Source organism: Carlito syrichta, unplaced genomic scaffold (genome assembly GCF_000164805.1).
Source record: "Carlito syrichta isolate Samal-C Ts95f unplaced genomic scaffold, Tarsius_syrichta-2.0.1 Scaffold301952, whole genome shotgun sequence".
In the NCBI taxonomy this organism is placed as follows: Eukaryota; Metazoa; Chordata; class Mammalia; order Primates; family Tarsiidae; genus Carlito; species Carlito syrichta.
The window spans coordinates 283,070-301,823 of NW_007246048.1; the positions used below are offsets into that span (position 1 = coordinate 283,070).

General features: G+C 41.7%; 1 protein-coding gene and 1 pseudogene across 1 annotated transcript in view; one reads left to right on the plus strand and one right to left on the minus strand.

Annotated features, from left to right (window-relative positions):
- Positions 1-18,754, plus strand: part of HTT (huntingtin) — a 158,195-nt gene that overhangs the window by 22,304 nt on the left and 117,137 nt on the right. The window contains exons 3-6 of the mRNA XM_021711235.1: positions 7,106-7,226; positions 12,690-12,749; positions 13,145-13,224; positions 14,406-14,544. Of these exons, the coding sequence (XP_021566910.1) occupies positions 7,106-7,226; positions 12,690-12,749; positions 13,145-13,224; positions 14,406-14,544 (400 nt within the window). The remainder of the gene's footprint in view (positions 1-7,105; positions 7,227-12,689; positions 12,750-13,144; positions 13,225-14,405; positions 14,545-18,754) is intronic.
- Positions 3,667-6,253, minus strand: LOC110595439 (annotated as a pseudogene).

Sequence of the window (18,754 nt, forward strand, 5' to 3'; positions counted from 1 at the left end):
CTGCACTCAGTCTGGGTGACAGAGTGAGACTCCAACTCAAAAAAAAAAAAAAAAAAAAAAAAAAAAGACAAAAATAAGAAAATTTTTTACTTGTCAAACTAGCAGACATTAAGAATACTCAGATTTTTGTCAGAGGTGATACAACTTTCTGAGAAGGCAGTTTGGCAAATAAGGTGGTCATCTGTTTGACTTAGCGGTTTCACTTCTAGGCATTTACCAGAGGAAAGTAATTATATTGGTGTAGTGCTGTTCATCCCAACGGTAAATTAAAAATAATCTTAATGGCCTACCAATGGGAAATTGAAAATTAAGATACATTTATACAAGAGAGTGTTAGTTAACATTAATGAATATTTATATTTGTGACTGGAAAAGATATTAACAATTTGTTAAAAAATTAAGTTAAAAATCATGAAAGGTTGCTTCTGGCTAAGATAGGGTAACATGGACAGCATTTATCTTTTTGCCTGAAACAGTTGAAAATAGATGAAATATATGTAACAATGGTTTTCTAGGTTTTGAGCGTCAGGCAGAGAAGAATAGTGATCCTGGGAAAATGAAAAATGAATGTGGTGAGCCATACAATTTCACCAGATTTCTTTCTGGAAGGTATTTTTAGATCACACCAAGAGGAAGAACTGAGGGGAAACTGAGGCCAAGCCAGTGGTTTATTGTGTTTAGGAGACAGCTGGGAGTCCAGAGAGGCCCAGGTGGTGAGAACTCATATGGAAGAATGGCAGAGGGTCCCTTCTCAAGTGTTTAGATGAGTGTTGATGAGCATATGCTTGTGAGGAAGTGACCCAGACTGGAGATAGAATCACTCAAAAGGGTTAGAAGGAAACATTTCTGAAACTCATACAGGACCAGGAAGAGTTTCTGATTTTACTAGTCAGAGTGGAAGACCTCAGCCCTCATGGAGCAGGTTGACTACTCATAAGGGTTTGCCTACCTAGCCCTAGACTAAGGTGTTACTTTGATCCCACATAATATTTAAAAGAGATTAATTAATTGCTTGTTCATGACAAAAATAATATATTTTGGAGTTGATAACATGTAGAAGTAAAATGTATGGCAATAATAACATAAAAGGCTAGAAGAGCAGAAATTCAAATATTTGTGTTAGGCAGAATAATACTCCCTCCCCCAACAGCTCCCCGCCAAAAAAAAAAAAAAAGAAAGAAAAAAGAAGACATGAGGTCCTACTATAAATACTACCTTATAAGGACAAGTTTTTTAGGATGTGATTAAATTAAGGATCTTGAGATGAAGAGATTATCCTGGTTGGTAGCCCTAAATGCAGTTACACATATGCTTATACAAAAGGAACCAGAGGAGAATTTCCTACTCACAGAAAAGGCCACATGAAGATGGAACACAGAAATTTGACGGTACTGGCCTTGAAGATTGGAGTGATATGTCTACACACCAAGGAACACGGCAGCCACCAAAGCTGGAAGAGGCAGGGAGCAAGCCTTCTTTAGAGCCTCCAGAGGGAACATGGTGCTGCCAGTACCTTCATTTTGGCTCAGTGATACTATTTTTTATTTTTTTGAGTTGATGTCGCACTCTGTTGCCCAGGCTGGAGTGCAGTAGCTCACAAGCATATGTAAAATGTAAAAGGCAGATATTTTTTTAGGTTGAATAGAAAAGTAAGGCTCAGAGTGTGCTGCAAGAAACTCATTTTTAATACAAAGGCAAAAATAGAATAAAAGTAAGAGAATGGATAGAGATTCACCATGCTAGCAAGAATCAGATGAAATCTAGACTGGTTCTGTGAATGTCAGGGCGAGTTTCAAAGTAAAGACTCATCAGGGATAAAATGATTATTTCATAATGATGAAGGAGATCAGCTCATTCGATGGACGTAACAATCCCCAATGTTTATGCACCTAACTACAGAGCTTCCAAAATATGTGAGGCAAACCTGACAGAAATAGACAGGTAGAGATAGACATGTCAATAGTGATAGTCAGAAATTTCAGCATCCTCTCTCAATAATACGTAGAACACGTAGCATAATATCTGAATCCACAAGACTTGAACAACACCATCCACCCAAGTGAACTGATAAACATTTGTAGGATACTCCACCCAGCACCAGCAGAAGACATACACACTCAAGTGTTCACAGAATGTCTGCCAAGATAGATCAGATGCTGGGCCATAGAACAAGTCTTTAATTTAAAAGGATTGAAATAATACAAAGTATTTTTTCTGATCTCAGTGTCATTAAATTGGAATCTGTTACAGAAAGATTATCTGGAAAGGCCCCAAATATGTGGAAAAATACATTTCCATGTGTCCCGAGTGTCAAAGAAGAAGTCAAAAGGGAAATGTGAAAGTATTTTAAATTTACCATTGCTTTAGTAGACCATGTGCTCTTTTGGCTATGGCCGTCACGATGTTTCCTAAGCTTTGGCTCCTTCCCCTACATTGGAGAGGTGAATCTCTCTGTCTCTGATTTGCTCTCTAAATAAACTTTATTTTCTAATCTGAAAAAAAAGTGTTTTAAATTGCTGGGCGCAGTGGGTCATGCCTGTAATTCCAGCACTTTGGGAGGCCGAGGCAAGAGGATTGCCCGAATCCAGTGGTTCGAGACCAACCTGGGCAACTTGGCAAGATCTCATCTCTACAATAAAAGAAAGCAAATTAGCCAGGTGTGGTGGCGTGTGCCTGTGGTTCCACTACTTGGAAGACCGAGACAGGAGGATGACCTGAGCCCAGCTGGTTGAGGCTGTGGTAGCCGTGAGTGTGCCACTGCCCTCCAGCCTGGGTAACAGTGAGACTTCGACTCAAAAAAAAAAAAAAAAGAAAGTATTTTAAATTGATTGAAAAGAAAATAATGCATTATTTTCATTTTTCATTGGTATTATTGTATAGATGAAAATATAGATGCAAATCTGTTTTATGTACAATTGGTTCTGTCAAATAATCAGACAAAGGCATTCTCAAAATCATCTCAGGTAAAACTGGGTGTTGGTTGCTGCTGAACTGACATATATTCTGAATCTAAAGTTAATTATTACTATTTTAGCTCTAGAATTACTCTGAGACCTGAAAATTACCTGAATCTTGACTATTGAAGCTTTAATGCTTTATGGTCTTTTTTGTCAGATACTTGCAATTTTATATTGTACTTTTTTATGGCAGGATTAAATCGGTAAAAAAGTTAGATGTGTATTGAACATATGCTGTAAGACAGAACACGAAAAGGAAACACTGATGGGGTCACTATTTAAATAAATAAATTAAAAAACAAAACAAAACAAAAAAACTGGGTGTTTTTGCACTTCATGGGCTGGCCAAACTCGAGACTTCATGACTGAGTTCAACTCTGAGTCCAAACACACAATTCAAAATATGCATTAACTGGGTTAAGGCGATAAAGTGGACTGAAATAAACCACTGGATTCAGCACAGTTAAACTGTGTGTTTTGTTTGCATTAGAGTCACAATGGGAACAGCAAATAACCGCGCTCCTCTCAGCTCCTCTGTGTGGTGCGAGGGGCTTCTTGACAGCTAAGGTGACTGCAGCACAGGTGGGCAGACGACAGACGCCACCTGCTGGAGGCTTCTTGAGGCTCATTTCTTCTCTGACTCTCCTTTCTTGGGTTCTTGTTTTTTTTGAGTTGGAGTTTCACTCTGTCGCCCAGACTGGTTCAGTTTGTAATCAGCTAAGGCAGCCTTGACTGCATCTTCAGCCAGCATGGAGCACTGCCTCTTCACGGGAGGCAGGCAGAGCTCCTTGGCAGTCTCCTGTGTTTTTGATGGTCAAAGCTTCCTCCACCGTCTTTCCTTTTACCCACTTCACGTAGCCAAATATTTTAAACCTGGCGTCCACAATCTTTCCATTTTTATTCACTTGAGTCTGTAATTTCATTATGTTGCCACATTCTGGAGCCTCCACCAATCCCGTTTCAACATTTTTAGGTCTCATCAAGGGACCCTACGTTTCTAGGATTTTCATAATGATCAACAATCTTCTTGTGATAGAGCCGGGCTGAAACTGACAGCTCCCGGGTGGGCAGGTCGGGGTTCCGGAGCCGCAGGGCCAATGCCAGCCGCAGACAGCCTGCTCCAGCCACTGCCGTCTTGCTGGCTTAAAGCAATACGTTTCTAAACTTGTAAAGTACTGTTACAGCATATTAAATGAAAATTTTGACATTTATGCCTGTTTTAGAAAAGCGAGATCTTAGTGACCTCAATTTCCACCTTCGAAAACTTGAAAATGACAAAGAAATGGAATCCAAAGTTAGCAGAATGAATATCATAAAGATAAGTTGGTAAAATATAAAAACTAGAGAATTTATAAAACTAAAAGCTGGTTCTTTGAGAGCTTCAATATATTAATAATAATGAGGCGGGACCCTTCCAAAAATGCAGAAATAAGAAAAGGGAAAATAAGCTACTTCCCACTTCTTTGTGCTACTCTTTTCGTGGGCTTTTCACTTTGGCGGACTACATGTTCAAACCTTTGGTGAAATCCAATCAGATCACTATCTTGTGAGCCAATCAACAAATAAGACATGCAAATGAAATAATTATGTAAAACCAAGCTGTGTGTAACAAGTAAAGCTAACTGCCGCCTCCAGCTACAAAATATCCAATCAAATGGATAATGCCAAACTGCTGCCTTGTATGGGAGACAGAGAAACCAAAATGTATATAAGGCAATGCCTCGCTGGGTTTGGGGCTCAGCCTCTGTATGGGAATCCACTGAGCCGAGCAAATAAGTGCTGTTTCCTGGCAAAGTAGCCTTGGTGACCCTCTCTCTCTCAGTAAAGATTCCCACTACACTAATAGGAAAAAAAGTGAAGTCACAGATTACCAATATCAGGAATTAGGGAGATTACATTGTTATAGATTCTGTAGATGTTAAATGGATTCTGTGGGAACGTTATGGACAACTTTATGCCAATACATTTGACACCTTAGATAAAATGCATAAGTTCCCTGAATGTCACAAACTATCAAAGCTCTCTCAAGAAGAAATAGATAACCTAGTTAGCCCTGTATCTACTTTATTAAATTTAAATATAAATTTTTGATCTAGGCTGGGCTCGGCTCAGCCTGTAATCCTGCACCTTTGGGAGGCTGAGGTGAGTGGATTGCCTGAGCCTGCGGGTTTGAGACCCTCCTGGGCAACTTGGCGAGACCTCATCTCTATAATAAATCAAAAAATTAGCCGGGCATGGTAGCACACGCCTGTAGTTCCAGCTACTTGGAAGGCTGAGGCGGAAGAATCGCCGAGCCCAGCAGGTCGAGGCTGCGGTGGCCGGGAGCGGCCACGGCACTCCAGTCTGGGCGACAGAGTGAGACTCCAACTCAAAAAAAAAAACCACCAAAAAACAAAAACAAAAACAATTTTTGATCTAGTTACTGCAGAACTCTTAAGCATGGTTGAAAATGGTATTTGAACTTTTCAACTGAATTTATGACATCTAAATACAGGTAAAGAATTAGTGTCTGAATTGAGATGTGCTGTAAAATATTACACATCTCAATAATTTCATATTACATGTTGAAATCATAACATTTTGGATATTTTGGGTTAAATGAAATATTATAATTAATCTTGCCAATTAAAAAAATTTTGATGTATTGACTAGGAAATATAAACTCATGTGGCTCACAATTAATTCTCTTTCTGGTGACAGTACTGCTTTGGCTCACAGTGTTTGATTGGTGTTCTAGTATTTCAGAGACCCTTTCTCCTTTGTTTATTCATGACTGTATCCCACATAGGTAAGGTCTGAAGTATTGCTGAGTGGCATGTTTTGTTTCTTGCTTTTAGAAGTTTGTTGAACATTACTGATGTGGTCCTTTGCTTTTTGTTAGACTCATGGCTATTTTCTTACTATCTGTAGGAATTATTACCTAGAGATAGGAAGGCAGATTCAGTTCCAGAGTACTTTAGATTGAGATCATGAAATGGCAGTCTGATTTTGATGTTTTGAAAATAGCACATCCCCTGTATTACTGGGGGATTTGCTATTCTTGGTATTACTTCAAGAACATCCCTTGTATTAACTGGTTTATGATACTTCAGAATGCTGTGAAATCAGTCTCATGTACATGGCCAATCAGCTTAGCACTCTTGGTTGTGTTCAGCCAGTTGGATCATGACAGAGCCTAAACAGGCTCTCTCAATTAAACATTTTTAGTTTACAAACAGTATACGAACTCCAGTTTTGTGACACTGTGATAGTCTCTGTTGTGACAAAAACACAATCTGACCATGATCATGCGCCATCTTAAGGTGAAATGTGGTTATACTTTCGAACATATTGAAGGCAGTATTAAAAAGGAATAAAAGAGATTTATTGTTATACTGATTTTCAAGGTTTTAAGAATATTATAAAAAGGGAAAAAAGTAACCTTTTGGCAGAAAGCAGTTGGTTGTCTTGGATGGAAGTTTCTGAAGGAGTATCTTTAAGTTTTAACTTAAAGTTTAAAAAAATGAGATTTTTCTTGCAAGTATAATCTCTTTTTGTGTTAGTAAACCTTATTTTAGAATAGTTGTAGATTTTTAGAAAAATTACATAGTAGTATAGAGAATTCCCATATGCCTAACACCTAGTTATCCCAGTTATTAGCATCTTACATTAATGTGGTACATTTTTTTTTTTTTTTTGAGTTGGAGTCTTACTCTGTCGCCCAGACTGGAGTGCAGTGGCCACTCCCAGCCACCGCAGCCTCGACCTGCTGGGCTCCGGCGATCCTTCTGCCCCAGCCTTCCGAGTAGCCGGAATTACAGGCATGCGCTACCACGCCCGGCTGATTTTTTGATTTATTGTAGAGATGAGGTCTTGCTGCCCAGGTGGGTCTCGAACCCGTGGGCTCAGGCAATCCACTCATCTCAGCCTCCCAAAGGCGCAGGATTACAGGCTGAGCCACCGAGCCCGGCTATTGTGGTAAATTTTTAATGAATCAATATTGATACACTATTAACTAAAGTTCACACTTTATTCGAGTTTTCTTACTTTCTATGTAGTATCCTTATTGTGTTTCAGAATTCCATTGCAGGACACCAGGTACTTCATTACATTTTATTGCCATGTCACCTTAGACTCCTTTTGACAGTTTCTCTTCTTTTTTTACTTAGAAATTCTCCAGAATTTCAGAAACTTCTGGGCATCGCTATGGAACTTTTTCTACTGTGCAGTGATGATGCGGAGTCAGATGTCAGGATGGTGGCTGACGAGTGCCTCAACAAAGTTATAAAAGTAAGAACTGTGTAAATGGTGCTCTTCTCTGAGTAGCAGAGTCCTCTAGGATGTCTGCACTTTTTTTATTTTTGGGGTATCTGGTTTGGAGGTGCTCTGGTATCTGCCTGCATGCTTGCCACACCTGCCAGATAGAAGGAGGAACTGTGTTAACTCTTGCACCTGCACAGTGTCTAGGTCAGTGAAGGACACTGATGGTGGCCACTGGGTGCTCACAGGAACAGTGTCACTATAGGCACCAACTTTTGTTTGGGCACAGCCCAGAGAAACCTCAAAGTCCTGGGAAACAGGGATGGGAAATGAAGTCTGGCTTTGGTGTCTCGAGCTTTATTTCCTTTGCCTTCTTTCCCTTCCTGTCCTGTGACCTGGGTCAGGCAGTGCTGCTTGCAGCTAAAGATGTGACTTCTAGAGCTAGTAGGTTACTTAGAGTTAGGGTGTGACATGAATGGGGAGAAAGAGAATCCCAGAAAAGAATGATGAAACCAGAGAGCCATAGACACTTGGGTAGCAGTGGTAGGTGAGGTGAGGCTAGAGACTGGGACACCTGTCTTCTGTTACCTCTTCCCAACATAGAGTTCATGCCAAGATCACCATAGCTTTTGTTTGTTTTTATTTTTGTGTTTTCTGCTGTCATGAAAGAATAAAGTCCTTCCATTCAGTAATTTTTTTTTTTTGAGTTGGAGTCTCACTTCGTCGCCCAGGCTGGAGTGCAGTGGCACACTCATGACCATCGCAACCTTGACGTGCTGGGCTCTGGTGATTCTTCTACCTCAGACTTCCAAGTAGCTGGAACTACAGGCATGCACTACCACACTTGGCTAATTTTTTATTTGTTGTAGAAACGAGGTCTTGCCAATTTGCCTGGTCTCACCAAGCTGCCTGGGCTCGTCTCGAATCCACAGGCTCAGGCAATTCACTCGCCTCGGCTTCCCAAAGTGCTGGGCTTATAGGCTGAGCCTCTGTGCCTGGCCCATAATTCTGTTTTTTTTTTGAGTTGGAGTCTCACTCTGTCGCCCAGACTGGAGTGCAGTGGCTGCTCCCGGCCACCACAGCCTCGACCTGCTGGGCTCCGGCAATCTTTCCGCCTCAGCCTTCCAAGTAGCTGGAACTACAGGTGCGCGCTACCACACCCGGCTGCTTTTTTGATTTATTGTAGAGATGAGGTCTCACCAAGTTGCCCAGGTGGGTCTCGAACCCGCGGACTCAGGCAATCCACTCACCTCAGCCTCCCAAAGGTGCAGGATTACAGGCTGAGCCATTGAGCCCGGCCGGAGGCCCGTAATTCTTAACATATTGCAGAAATATCCTGGTTTTTATCATCCTCCCTTCTAATGTGAATTCTCAATACATTTTTTTTTTTTTGAGTTGAAGTCTCACTCTGTCACCCAGACTGGAGTGCAGTGGCATGCTGCTGGCCACCGCAACCTCGACCTGCAGGGCTCCAGTGATCCTTCCGCCTCAGCCTTCCAAGTAGCTGGAACTATAGGCACACGCTACCATGCCTGGCTAATTTTTGATTTATTGTAGAGATGAGGTCTCGCCATGTTGCCCAGGTGGGTCTTGAACACATGGCTCAGGCAATCCACTCACCTCGGCCTCCCAAAGTCCGGGATTACAGGCTGAGCCACCGAGCCCGGCCCCCAATACATCTTAGTCACCTTCTTCTAGACCACTTTTGAGTTTTTGAATTGGGTTTCCAGAGTTAAATACTATTCTTATTGTAGGCTGACCAGGCTGAGGAAGTTTCTCTGACATAGCTCTTGATACTTTCTCCAAAAATTGTTTCTTAATTAAGGAGAACATGTATCTTGTTCCCCTTTTTGCAGAGATCCTTGTTTATTGGGCTTTTCCAGTTTTCCTTCTTTTTCACTTACTGCTTTGAGTCCCAACCCTGAAATTTAGATAAGGCTTTGAAAAGCAGTGACATCTCTTCATTTTCCTTTAACACTCTCTTGCTAGTAATACTTCTGTGGCCAGAGGAGCTAAGAACTTCAGCTTAAGCACGTTAGGTTGATTAGGTCCCTTCATCATTAGGGTCTTGAAGAGTAAAACTGTTCTTTGGTCTCTTCACAAAGGTCTTTCTTTGCAGAGTAGTCAAATTTTACGTTGGCCAAGGAATTACCCTTTTCCCTTTCTTCATGGGTGCAACTTTCCTCAGGAAGGCAGTCACCCATTTGTTTCCATGTGTGAGGAGATTGATGCTTCATTGCCAGGTGCATAGAGCAGAAATAGGTTTTAGAGTGAGAGAGGTCTGCGTTAGAATCTTGCCTCTACTACTTACTAACTGAACAGCTTTGGGAAATGCATTTAATTTCTATAAACCTCAATTTCTTTAACTATAAAGTGGGATTGAAGTTTTTGTGGTGTGTGTATGAGTGTATGTTTGTGTATGTGTGAGGATTAAATACCACATACTAGACCAAAGGGTAAGAAGTATTCTTATTAATGATGAAGTTCTTATATTCTTACCCAGCAAGATTGATAGGCTTGGCACATGGGAGCACTAGCTACTCCCATTTTCTGTTATATGGATTCCGTGGTATCCATTTGCTCAGGGAATCTTTCCCATCTGTTTCTTGGCTAGCTATGCTTTCTGAGGCCAGGACAGTGGCTTCTCTGGAGCCTCAGGATTCTAGCTTTCTCTTGTCATCTCTAGAGTAGTCACTGTGTCTTTTCCCTCTGCCTGCTTTTCAAGCTTTTCTGGCATCTTGTCCCTCATGGTGATATACTGGGCAGAGTCACTTTTACTTTGTTCTCTATGCCTGCTGGTCATGGGGACACTTCTATGTGGATGGTGTCCCACATTGTATTTGCAGAGGCCTGACCTCAGTTAAGTAGCTTCTTCCCAGGACTTTTTGCTTGTTTCTGTTGTACTCACTGGCAGGACCAGGCTGGGCTTTTTCTGATATTTTAATTCTTGATCTTTGATCCTTAGAGTCAGGAAACCTAAAGAGAGGCCTACCACAGGTTTTCTTGGTTCATGGCAAGTGGGGGATTAAGAAGGGCAGAGAGAACAATGTGACAATGTTAACAATAAGACTGATCTGATAGTGGTCATTTTACATGTCAGTATCATTCCATTTTTAAACCCATGTTCTTCATTTCTTTCTAAGAATTGCAGGACACGATGGCTTGGTGTGTTTCAGGACTATAGGCCACGGCCCTAGGTTGTAGCTTTAGGTTCTGGGTTTTCTTCCTGTCTCCCTACTTCTTTCTCATTTCCTCCTTGTTTCCAGTTTCCAAATGCAGAGATTCCAAATTCTCACGTTATGTCCCTGAACACAAGACGAAGGCAGTTTCTTAAAATCTCTCCCTTTTGCTTAAAATTGGTCATAATGGGGTTCGGCTGCTCTCAGATTCCTGCTTGCTCAAATGCTGTAGTCATTAGGTCCAGACTAGGAGTGGAATCGGGATCTGGCTAGATCTGCTCTCACGTGGCAGAATGGGGCAGACTTGGGAGATTGTGGGTGATCCCACGGCAGGGCTAGGGATGGGCAGGAGCATAGGAATGACCTGACATCAGGTCCTGGACTTCTGTCTTCCTGTGAGTTTGGCTAGATGTGTGTGATGAAGAGCAGACTCTCTCGCCCAGGAAAACTGGGGACATTGTGCTTGGCATCTTATAGGAAAATACTGGGTATCTGACATAGCCTGGCCGCATGCTTCTGCATTCAAGTGAATTCATCTCAGGTAGTGAAGTGTGTACGTCCAGAAATAACTTCATATGTGGCATAAAGTCCAATTTCCTCCGGTGCTGGCAAATCAGCACGGCAGTGAGGAGACTGAAGTGATTTCTGTCAAGGGAGGCAGAGAAGACTTCCTGAAGGTGGTAGCCAGTAGATGAGTAGATTGGAGACCTTCTTAACTTCTGTAGCATCCTGCCTCGAGGGGACGCCAGGAAGCTTGTGGAGACTTCAGAAGTGGCAGGTCTGTCGTATGCTGCTGGAGAATGGGGCGCCTTGAGATCAGGTCAAGGCCTGACCTTGGTAGAGACTTTTGGTGTGGTCAGAGGAGTGAGTTGTATAGGAAGAGCGACCTGTGAGAACGTGGAGATGACCTGTTGTAGAGAAGGACAGGTGGAGAGAGTTCAGGTGGGAGTGAGAAGTCCAGGTAGGAAAGTGGGATCTTGGACCCGGATGGTGGCTGGGTTGTGCGGGGAGGCAGTGCAGGCTGGACTTGTTGGCATCCAATGTGTCTGTGGAAGCTGATGAGGGAAAGAGGAGGCGGATGGGGTGCTGCCATCACCTAGTGACTGGCTTATTGTGAGAGTTCATTCCTCGCTCTCAAGAGGGGTTGAGTTTTAGTTTTCTTTTGTTATAAGTTTGGTATTAGTTTATAAAACACATGTTGAAGTGAAAGGGAGAGGGCTTTTGATTGAGCCTGGTTACAGTATATTCTCTCCTGGGTGGGGAAGCATTTGCAGTACTGCTTTAGAAGAGGAGGTTCCCATGAGTGAGAGTGGAGTACAAGTCTAGCCTCTTCCTTTCTTCTAACTTGAGAAGCCCTTCTCTACCATGGACTTTGTGCCATTAGCCATTCTTGCTGGGTTGAAATTGGGTGTGTGGACATTATTTATGGTTTAGCTGCACAGGTGAGCAGAGGGGGTAAGAAATGGGCCATGAGGAGGATTCTTAGCTAGCAGTGGGCTCTGGGTAACGGGTTGGGGCATCCTGCCAGCAAGGAGGGACCAGGCTATCAGAAGAATGAGGAACACTGCCTCAAGAGGTGCTCTCAGCCAGAGTGAAGAACTGATATTTTAAGTACACCCATGGCTTCTTGGACCCTGCAAACCTTGCAGAGCATTGCCTGAGCCTGTATTATCCAACAGAAGGTACTGCTAATGAAAATGAAAGGTTGCTGGGCTCGGTGGCTCAGCCTGTAATCCCGCGCCTTGGGGAGACTGAGGTGAGTGGATTGCCTGCGGGTTTGAGACCTGCCTGAGCAGCGAGACCTCATCTCTACAATAAATCAAAAAAATCAGCCGGGCGTGGTAGCGCATGCCTGTAATTCCGGCTACTTGGAAGGCCGAGGCGGAAGGATCATCGGAGCCTAGCAGGTTGAGGCTGCGGTGGCCGGGAGCGGCCACTGTACTCCAGTCTGGGCGGCAGAGTGAGACTCCAACTCAAAAAAAAAAAAAGAAAGAAAATGAAAGATTGCCTTTAAGGTCTTTCATATTTATTATAACCATCTATTATTTAAATTTTGATATTAGATAATATTTGATTATAATGAAAGTTAAATAATTTTTGTTTTTTATTTAATTAAGTGACCTAGTTTTATCTAGTTTATTCAGTAACTTCCTGAATATATTTGCTTCTTTCTTTCTCAATGAATAGGTTCTTGCTTTAGTTGCTATTATATTTTATTTTGCCCTAGAATTGAAATCTTAGTTGCTTTTAGCTTTCTTTAGAACTGCTGATGAGATGTGTCTTCCATAAACAAATCTCTTGTGTTTTGTTGTAGGCTTTGATGGATTCTAATCTTCCAAGGTTACAGCTTGAGCTCTATAAGGAAATTAAAAAGGTGGGCCTTTATTTTCCATTATTAAAAAAGTTTTACTGTATTGAGTAGCATGTGTGGAATTTCATCTTTTATTCAGTAAGTAAAAGTGTTAGTAGGAAATGCTGTTTGATAAAGTAGACTGTTGCTTTACTTTTTTTTAAAAGGCTATACTTCATTTTTATTAAATGAGATGGAAATTAAAAATGATAACTTAATTTCTCTTTATATCTTTATAACTAGAGCCTACAAGACTTTAAAATTTCTAAAGAAATTATCAGATTTTTGCACATTTAGATGACATTTGTTCTAAAAACAGAAATTGCAGTGAAAGAAAATGCTTTTGTTTCTATGCAACCCTCTTGGTGACTAGTGCATGTGACATTTAAATTAACGTGACACTCGTTGCACCCACTTAGAATGGTGCCCCTCGAAGTTTGCGAGCCGCACTGTGGAGATTTGCAGAGCTGGCTCACCTGGTTCGGCCTCAGAAATGCAGGTAAGTTGTACATTCTGGATGATGATGATGATGATGATGATGATGATGATGATGATGATGATAATTTTTTTGGTGGAGAGGCCAGCTACTACTGATCCTTTACGTCTCAGTTCAGAGGTCTTCTCTGTTATTGTCCATTGTGCCTTCTCCAAATTGCAGTTGACATTGCCGTGTTTATATTTCCCTTGCAGCAATAACCCCTGTCAGAAATAGTCTTGTACACTTTAGCTGGGTGTGGTGGCTCATGCCTATAACCCCAGCACTTTGGGAGGCTGACACAGGAGAATCACTTGAGTCCAGGGGTTCAAGATGAGCCTGGGCAACATAGTGAGACCATATCTCTATAAAAAATATATACATCAACTGGGTGTGGTGATATGCGCCTGTGTCCCAGCTGTTCAGGAGACTGAGGTGGGAGGATTGCTTGAGCCCAAGAGATCGAGGCTGTGGTGAACCAGGATTATGCCACTGCGCTTTAGCCTGGGTAACAATGAGACCCTGATGCAAACAAACAAACAAATAAACAAGCCTTGTACACTATATCAGTGTGTTTGTTCATTTTCTGTTCTACCCTACCCCAAGATACTTATGGGATGTGTGTCCCTGGACAGCGATGGTCTTACTGTCTTGTTCTCTGCTGCAGCCCTGCACCAATAACAGTGTCTGCACATAGTACTTCCTTAAGAGAAACTTATCAGACTGTTGAAGGTTGAGGTACCAACCTCATTATCACTAACTGTAGGCGTTATAGAAAAATATGCATATGTTTATTAGGATTAAAAATATTAATGTTCAACTGTGAATAAAGTTTTTGATTTGAAAAAGTTGAAACAGTTTTATTTTAACGGATTGAGAAACAAAAGCGGGAGCACGTTTCATTAGCTCTTTCCTTTCTCCCTTAGTGGCAAAATATCCTGATGTCCCATGGACCCTTGGCTTCATCCTGAGAAACTGTAGAATGGTCTAAACCCTCGCTATTAATATGAAACCATAATTTATTTCATTGAGGTTAAGTTTGTAAGAGTCTTATATGACTGCAGAGCTACAATCACTAAGGAAATTTCATTTTATTAACAATTTTTCTTTTACTATCCTTATTTCAAATACTGTTTGCTTATATTTCATATATTTCTCATTAAGGAGACCTGGAAGAATGACTCATGTTCCCTTCACATACACAGGCCTTATCTGGTGAACCTTCTGCCATGCCTGACTCGAACTAGCAAGAGAACTGAGGAATCGGTCCAAGAGACCTTGGCTGCAGCTGTTCCCAAAATTATGGCTTCTTTTGGCAATTTTGCAAATGACAATGAAATTAAGGTATGATAATTGCCTCAAATTACAAATATGTGAATGATGCTGTGAATGAGTTGGATGGAGAGTTAAGGGTTTTGGACAGTCATTTGAGAGTACTTGAGTGATGTTGTACATCATAATTTAGACTACCATCATTTGTGTTATTTAGAGATACCCTAAGAACTTCTTTGTGCTTGCGCTTTCTTACTGTGGGGTGAAGAATTTATAGATGGGATGGTGGCTTATAGATATAAATTCAAAAACATTTTTCCAGAGCAGATTGGTTTTTGGTGTACTAGATTGATTCAACCTAGCAGAGGAAAGACTGTCCCAGGAACTCATTGATGAAGCCCTGTGGGTATGAATGTACTGCATTCCCTAGGGTCCCCTTGGCTCCCTGTTTTGCATCCCAACAAGCCACCTTCAGACTCACTTAGTTTTGTTTATAATGTCCAGAAATTATGACTCTGTCACATGGTTTTTTTGTTTGTTTGTTTAGTTGGAGTCTCACTCTTGTTGCCCAGGCTGGAGTGCAGTGGCATGCTCACAGCCACTGCAGCCTTGACCTGCTAAGTTTAGGTGATCCTTCTGCCTCAGCCTTTCAAGTAGCTGGAATTACAGATGCACGCCACCACAGCTGGCTTGTTTTTTTGATTTATTGTAGAGACGATGAGAGTTGCCCAGGCTGGTCTCTTGGCTCAGGCAATCCTCTTGCCTAGGCCTCCCCAAGTGCTGGGATTATAGGCTAAGCCAATGCCAATGTGCCCGGCCAGTTTGCAAATTATAGGGATCTTGTCCTTCATTTTTTGTGGGTCAGTCCTGCGTTTGAGCCCAAGTATCCTTCCTGGGAGTAGTGCAGTACAGTGGTTAGAGTCCGTTTTAAAATTCTATGTGTAGGCCAGGCTTGGTGGCTCAGCCTGTAATCCCAGCACTTTGGGAGCCAGAGACAAGTAGTTTGCCTGAGCCGGTGGGTTCGAAACCAACCTGGGCAACTTGGCAAGACCTTGTCTCTACAGTAAATAAATAAAAAAAATTAGCCAGATGTGGTAGCGTGCACCTGTAGTTCTGGCTACTTGGAAGGCTGAGGTGAAAGAATCACCAGAACCCAGCAGGTCAACTCTGGGGTGGCCATGAGCATGCCACTGCACCCCAGCCTGGGCAACAGAGTAAGACTTGCCGGAGTCCTGCTCCCACAGAGTCCAGGGTACCCCAAAGGTGGAGACGGCATCAGCGATTGTGAGAAAAAGAAAGAGAGAGAGAGAGACTGGACACCTGTTATGAGAATGCAGATGCCATTTTATTGTGAGTAGTAGTGAGCTTATATTTCTCTCTACAAGGGAAATAATCCCTGCAAGTTGCTGCCACAGAGCAAGTTAAAATCATCATTACAAAACAAATCACTTACAACAAATTACATGGATTTTTTGTGATGTTAAAACGATGCTTAAGTTTAAGTATTCCTCTCCGTGCTTGGCCAATGTTCTATCTAAGGGTGGAGACTATTTCCACCCAAAACAACATAATCCCAACACAATGATGTTACCCTATAGAAAACAGTTCCCGTAACCCGCCATTATAAAATCCCAAAATTATAAAATTATAAAGCTTCTCATTAAACAACTCTACTTAAAACAAAACATATCTCAAATTAACTAATATATATTATGATTTTTCTCACAATTCCAATCCTTTACAAACTTAACTTCCTTATTCAAATTATCCAGGGAAACAGGTTTTTCCGTAATAAAGTCTGGGGGCCAGAACAGCAGTTTCTGGCCCAGGGTTTTGGAGCAGTTCATATGTGGAATATTTTCATCTGGCGGAAGAATGTGTACCTGGAGATCCTCTAGAAGTGCCTGGCAGATGTTTCTTTTCTCATGGACAAGGAGTTTCTTCCTGAAAACTTTCTGGTCTTTCAAGCCCCTTGGTAGTTTCCTCTTGTTCAAATTCCTTTATTGTTTTCCTATCTGGAACGTCCTATCTCTAAGGAAAAAACAGCTTAGAAGAAACTTCTAGTGATGTTATTCAGGCTTCAAGGTAGTTTTGGTTGTTAGATAAAACCTGTTTTACTCACTTAAATTCTACATCTAAACCCTTTAACTTTTTATATACTATATAACTTTAATATGTATCTCAAAACAAACTTATAAATCACCTACATATACCTTAATATAAGCTTTCACTACACTTAAATCTTATGCCTTGTATTCAAACACTATAACTATAAATAATAAGTAAAAATATCCAAAACAATTATTTGCCTAAACAAAGTCAGAAACCTCCTTTTACCAGGTATTAGTCACAAATCCCAACCCTAAAAATAAGATCTGTAACCCACAACCAAGCTAAAGAAAGCCCTTTAAATATGCCTCAGAGTCATCACGTGGGCAAAAGGGACAGGTCAAACAGCGTAGTGGGAAGTGGAAAGATGGACAGTGAGTTTCCAGTAGCCTTGGCCAGGGGTCACCAGGACCCTGTCAATCTGGTGAACCTCCAAGGCTGGCTCCCAACAGAGACTCCAACTCAAAAAAAAAAAGAAAATTCTATTATACAGGCCATATAGCATGCATTTTTTTGGTCTGGTTTCTTTTGCTCAACATTAAGTTTGTGAGAGTATTTCATGTTTTTGTGTGTGTTAATAGTCCATGTAGTTTTCTTTTTCTTTCTTTTTTTTATTATAAAGATGGGTACAATTCAGGGTTAGGTATACAAATGTTGATTGTGCACGTACCCTTGTTAATGAGGTGTGCCCCTCTGTCCCCTAGCAGTTTCCCTCAACTGCCAATTCTACCCCCGCATTAGTCCATGTAGTTTTCATAGCTGCACAGCATTCAGTATTGTAGCTGGGTTGTTTCTCATTTTGTCTGTTATGAATAATGTTGCAATGACCTTTTTTGTTTGTTTTGAGTTGGAGTCATACTCTGTTGTCCAGGCTAGGGTGCAGAGGCACGCTCATGGCTACCTTAGTGTTGACCCCCTGGGCTCAGGCGATCCTTCTGCCTCAGCCTTCTAAGTAACCAGAAATACAGGTGTACAATACCATGCCTGGCTACTTTTTTGATTTATTGTAGAGATGAGGTCTTGCCAAGTTGCCCAGGCTGTTCTAGAACCCGTGGGCTCAGGCAGTCCCCTCACCTCAGTTTCCCAAAGTCTTGGAATTACAGGTTTGAGCCTCTGCACCCAGCCAGTGATGATCATTCTTGTATGTGTCTTCTGGAGCACATGCACAGCTTTCTGCTGTGGACTTCTAGAAGTGGCATTGCTGGGTTATAGGGTGTGTGTATCTTAGCTGCAGTAGATACTGCCAAATAGCTTGCTTAAGTGGTTGTCCCAGCTCACCTTCTGTTAGTGTGTATGGGAATGCCCTGTGCTCTGCATCTTCACTATCATTTGGAATTGCTGTTGCTTTTAATTTTAGCCATTCTAATGGGTTTGTTCTGACATCACATCTAATATTAATTTTCATTTCCTAAAGTACTTTCAGCTCTAAGGTTTACTGATTTATACATCTTTTCCCTTTTGAAGTATTCTTAAAAATACACCATGCATGTGTTTTGAAAAGAGGAACTATCTGCTCTAAAATATGGTGTACCTTGTCCCCATGAGAAGAAGAGTTGAAGCATGACCTTGGTCCTTCCTATCAGCTACCTTCTAGATGACATTCTTGGGATTGTGGAGCTTTAGACCTGAAAAGGTCCCTTTGAGTATTCAGATTAAATTTTATTTTCTATTATTCCAAACTATTAAAGTTCATTATGGGCTGACTTTTCACAATAATGCTTAGCTCTCATGCTTATAAGTTTGGATTAATATACAATGATTCTTAACTTTTTCTATGATATGTATATGTGTGTTTTCAATTAAAGGAGTTCTTTTTTTTTTTTGAGTTGGAGTCTCACTCTGTCGCCCAGACTGGAGTGTAGTGGCCACTCCCGGCCACCGCAGCCTCGACCTGCTGGGCTCCGGCGATCCAGCCTTCCAAGTAGCCAGAATTTTAGGCATGCGCTACCACGCCCGGCTGATTTTTTGATTTATTGTAGAGATGAGGTCTCGCTGCCCAGGTGGGTCTCGAACCCGCGGGCTCAGGCAATCCACTCACCTCAGCCTCCCAAAGGCGCGGGATTACAGGCTGAGCCTGGCTAGGAGTTCTTTAAGATGCTAGTATCTTTTCTCATAGCTAAGATTCTCCAGGTGGTGTCTTGGGGAGAAACTGGGAGTGACATGTCACTTGGGG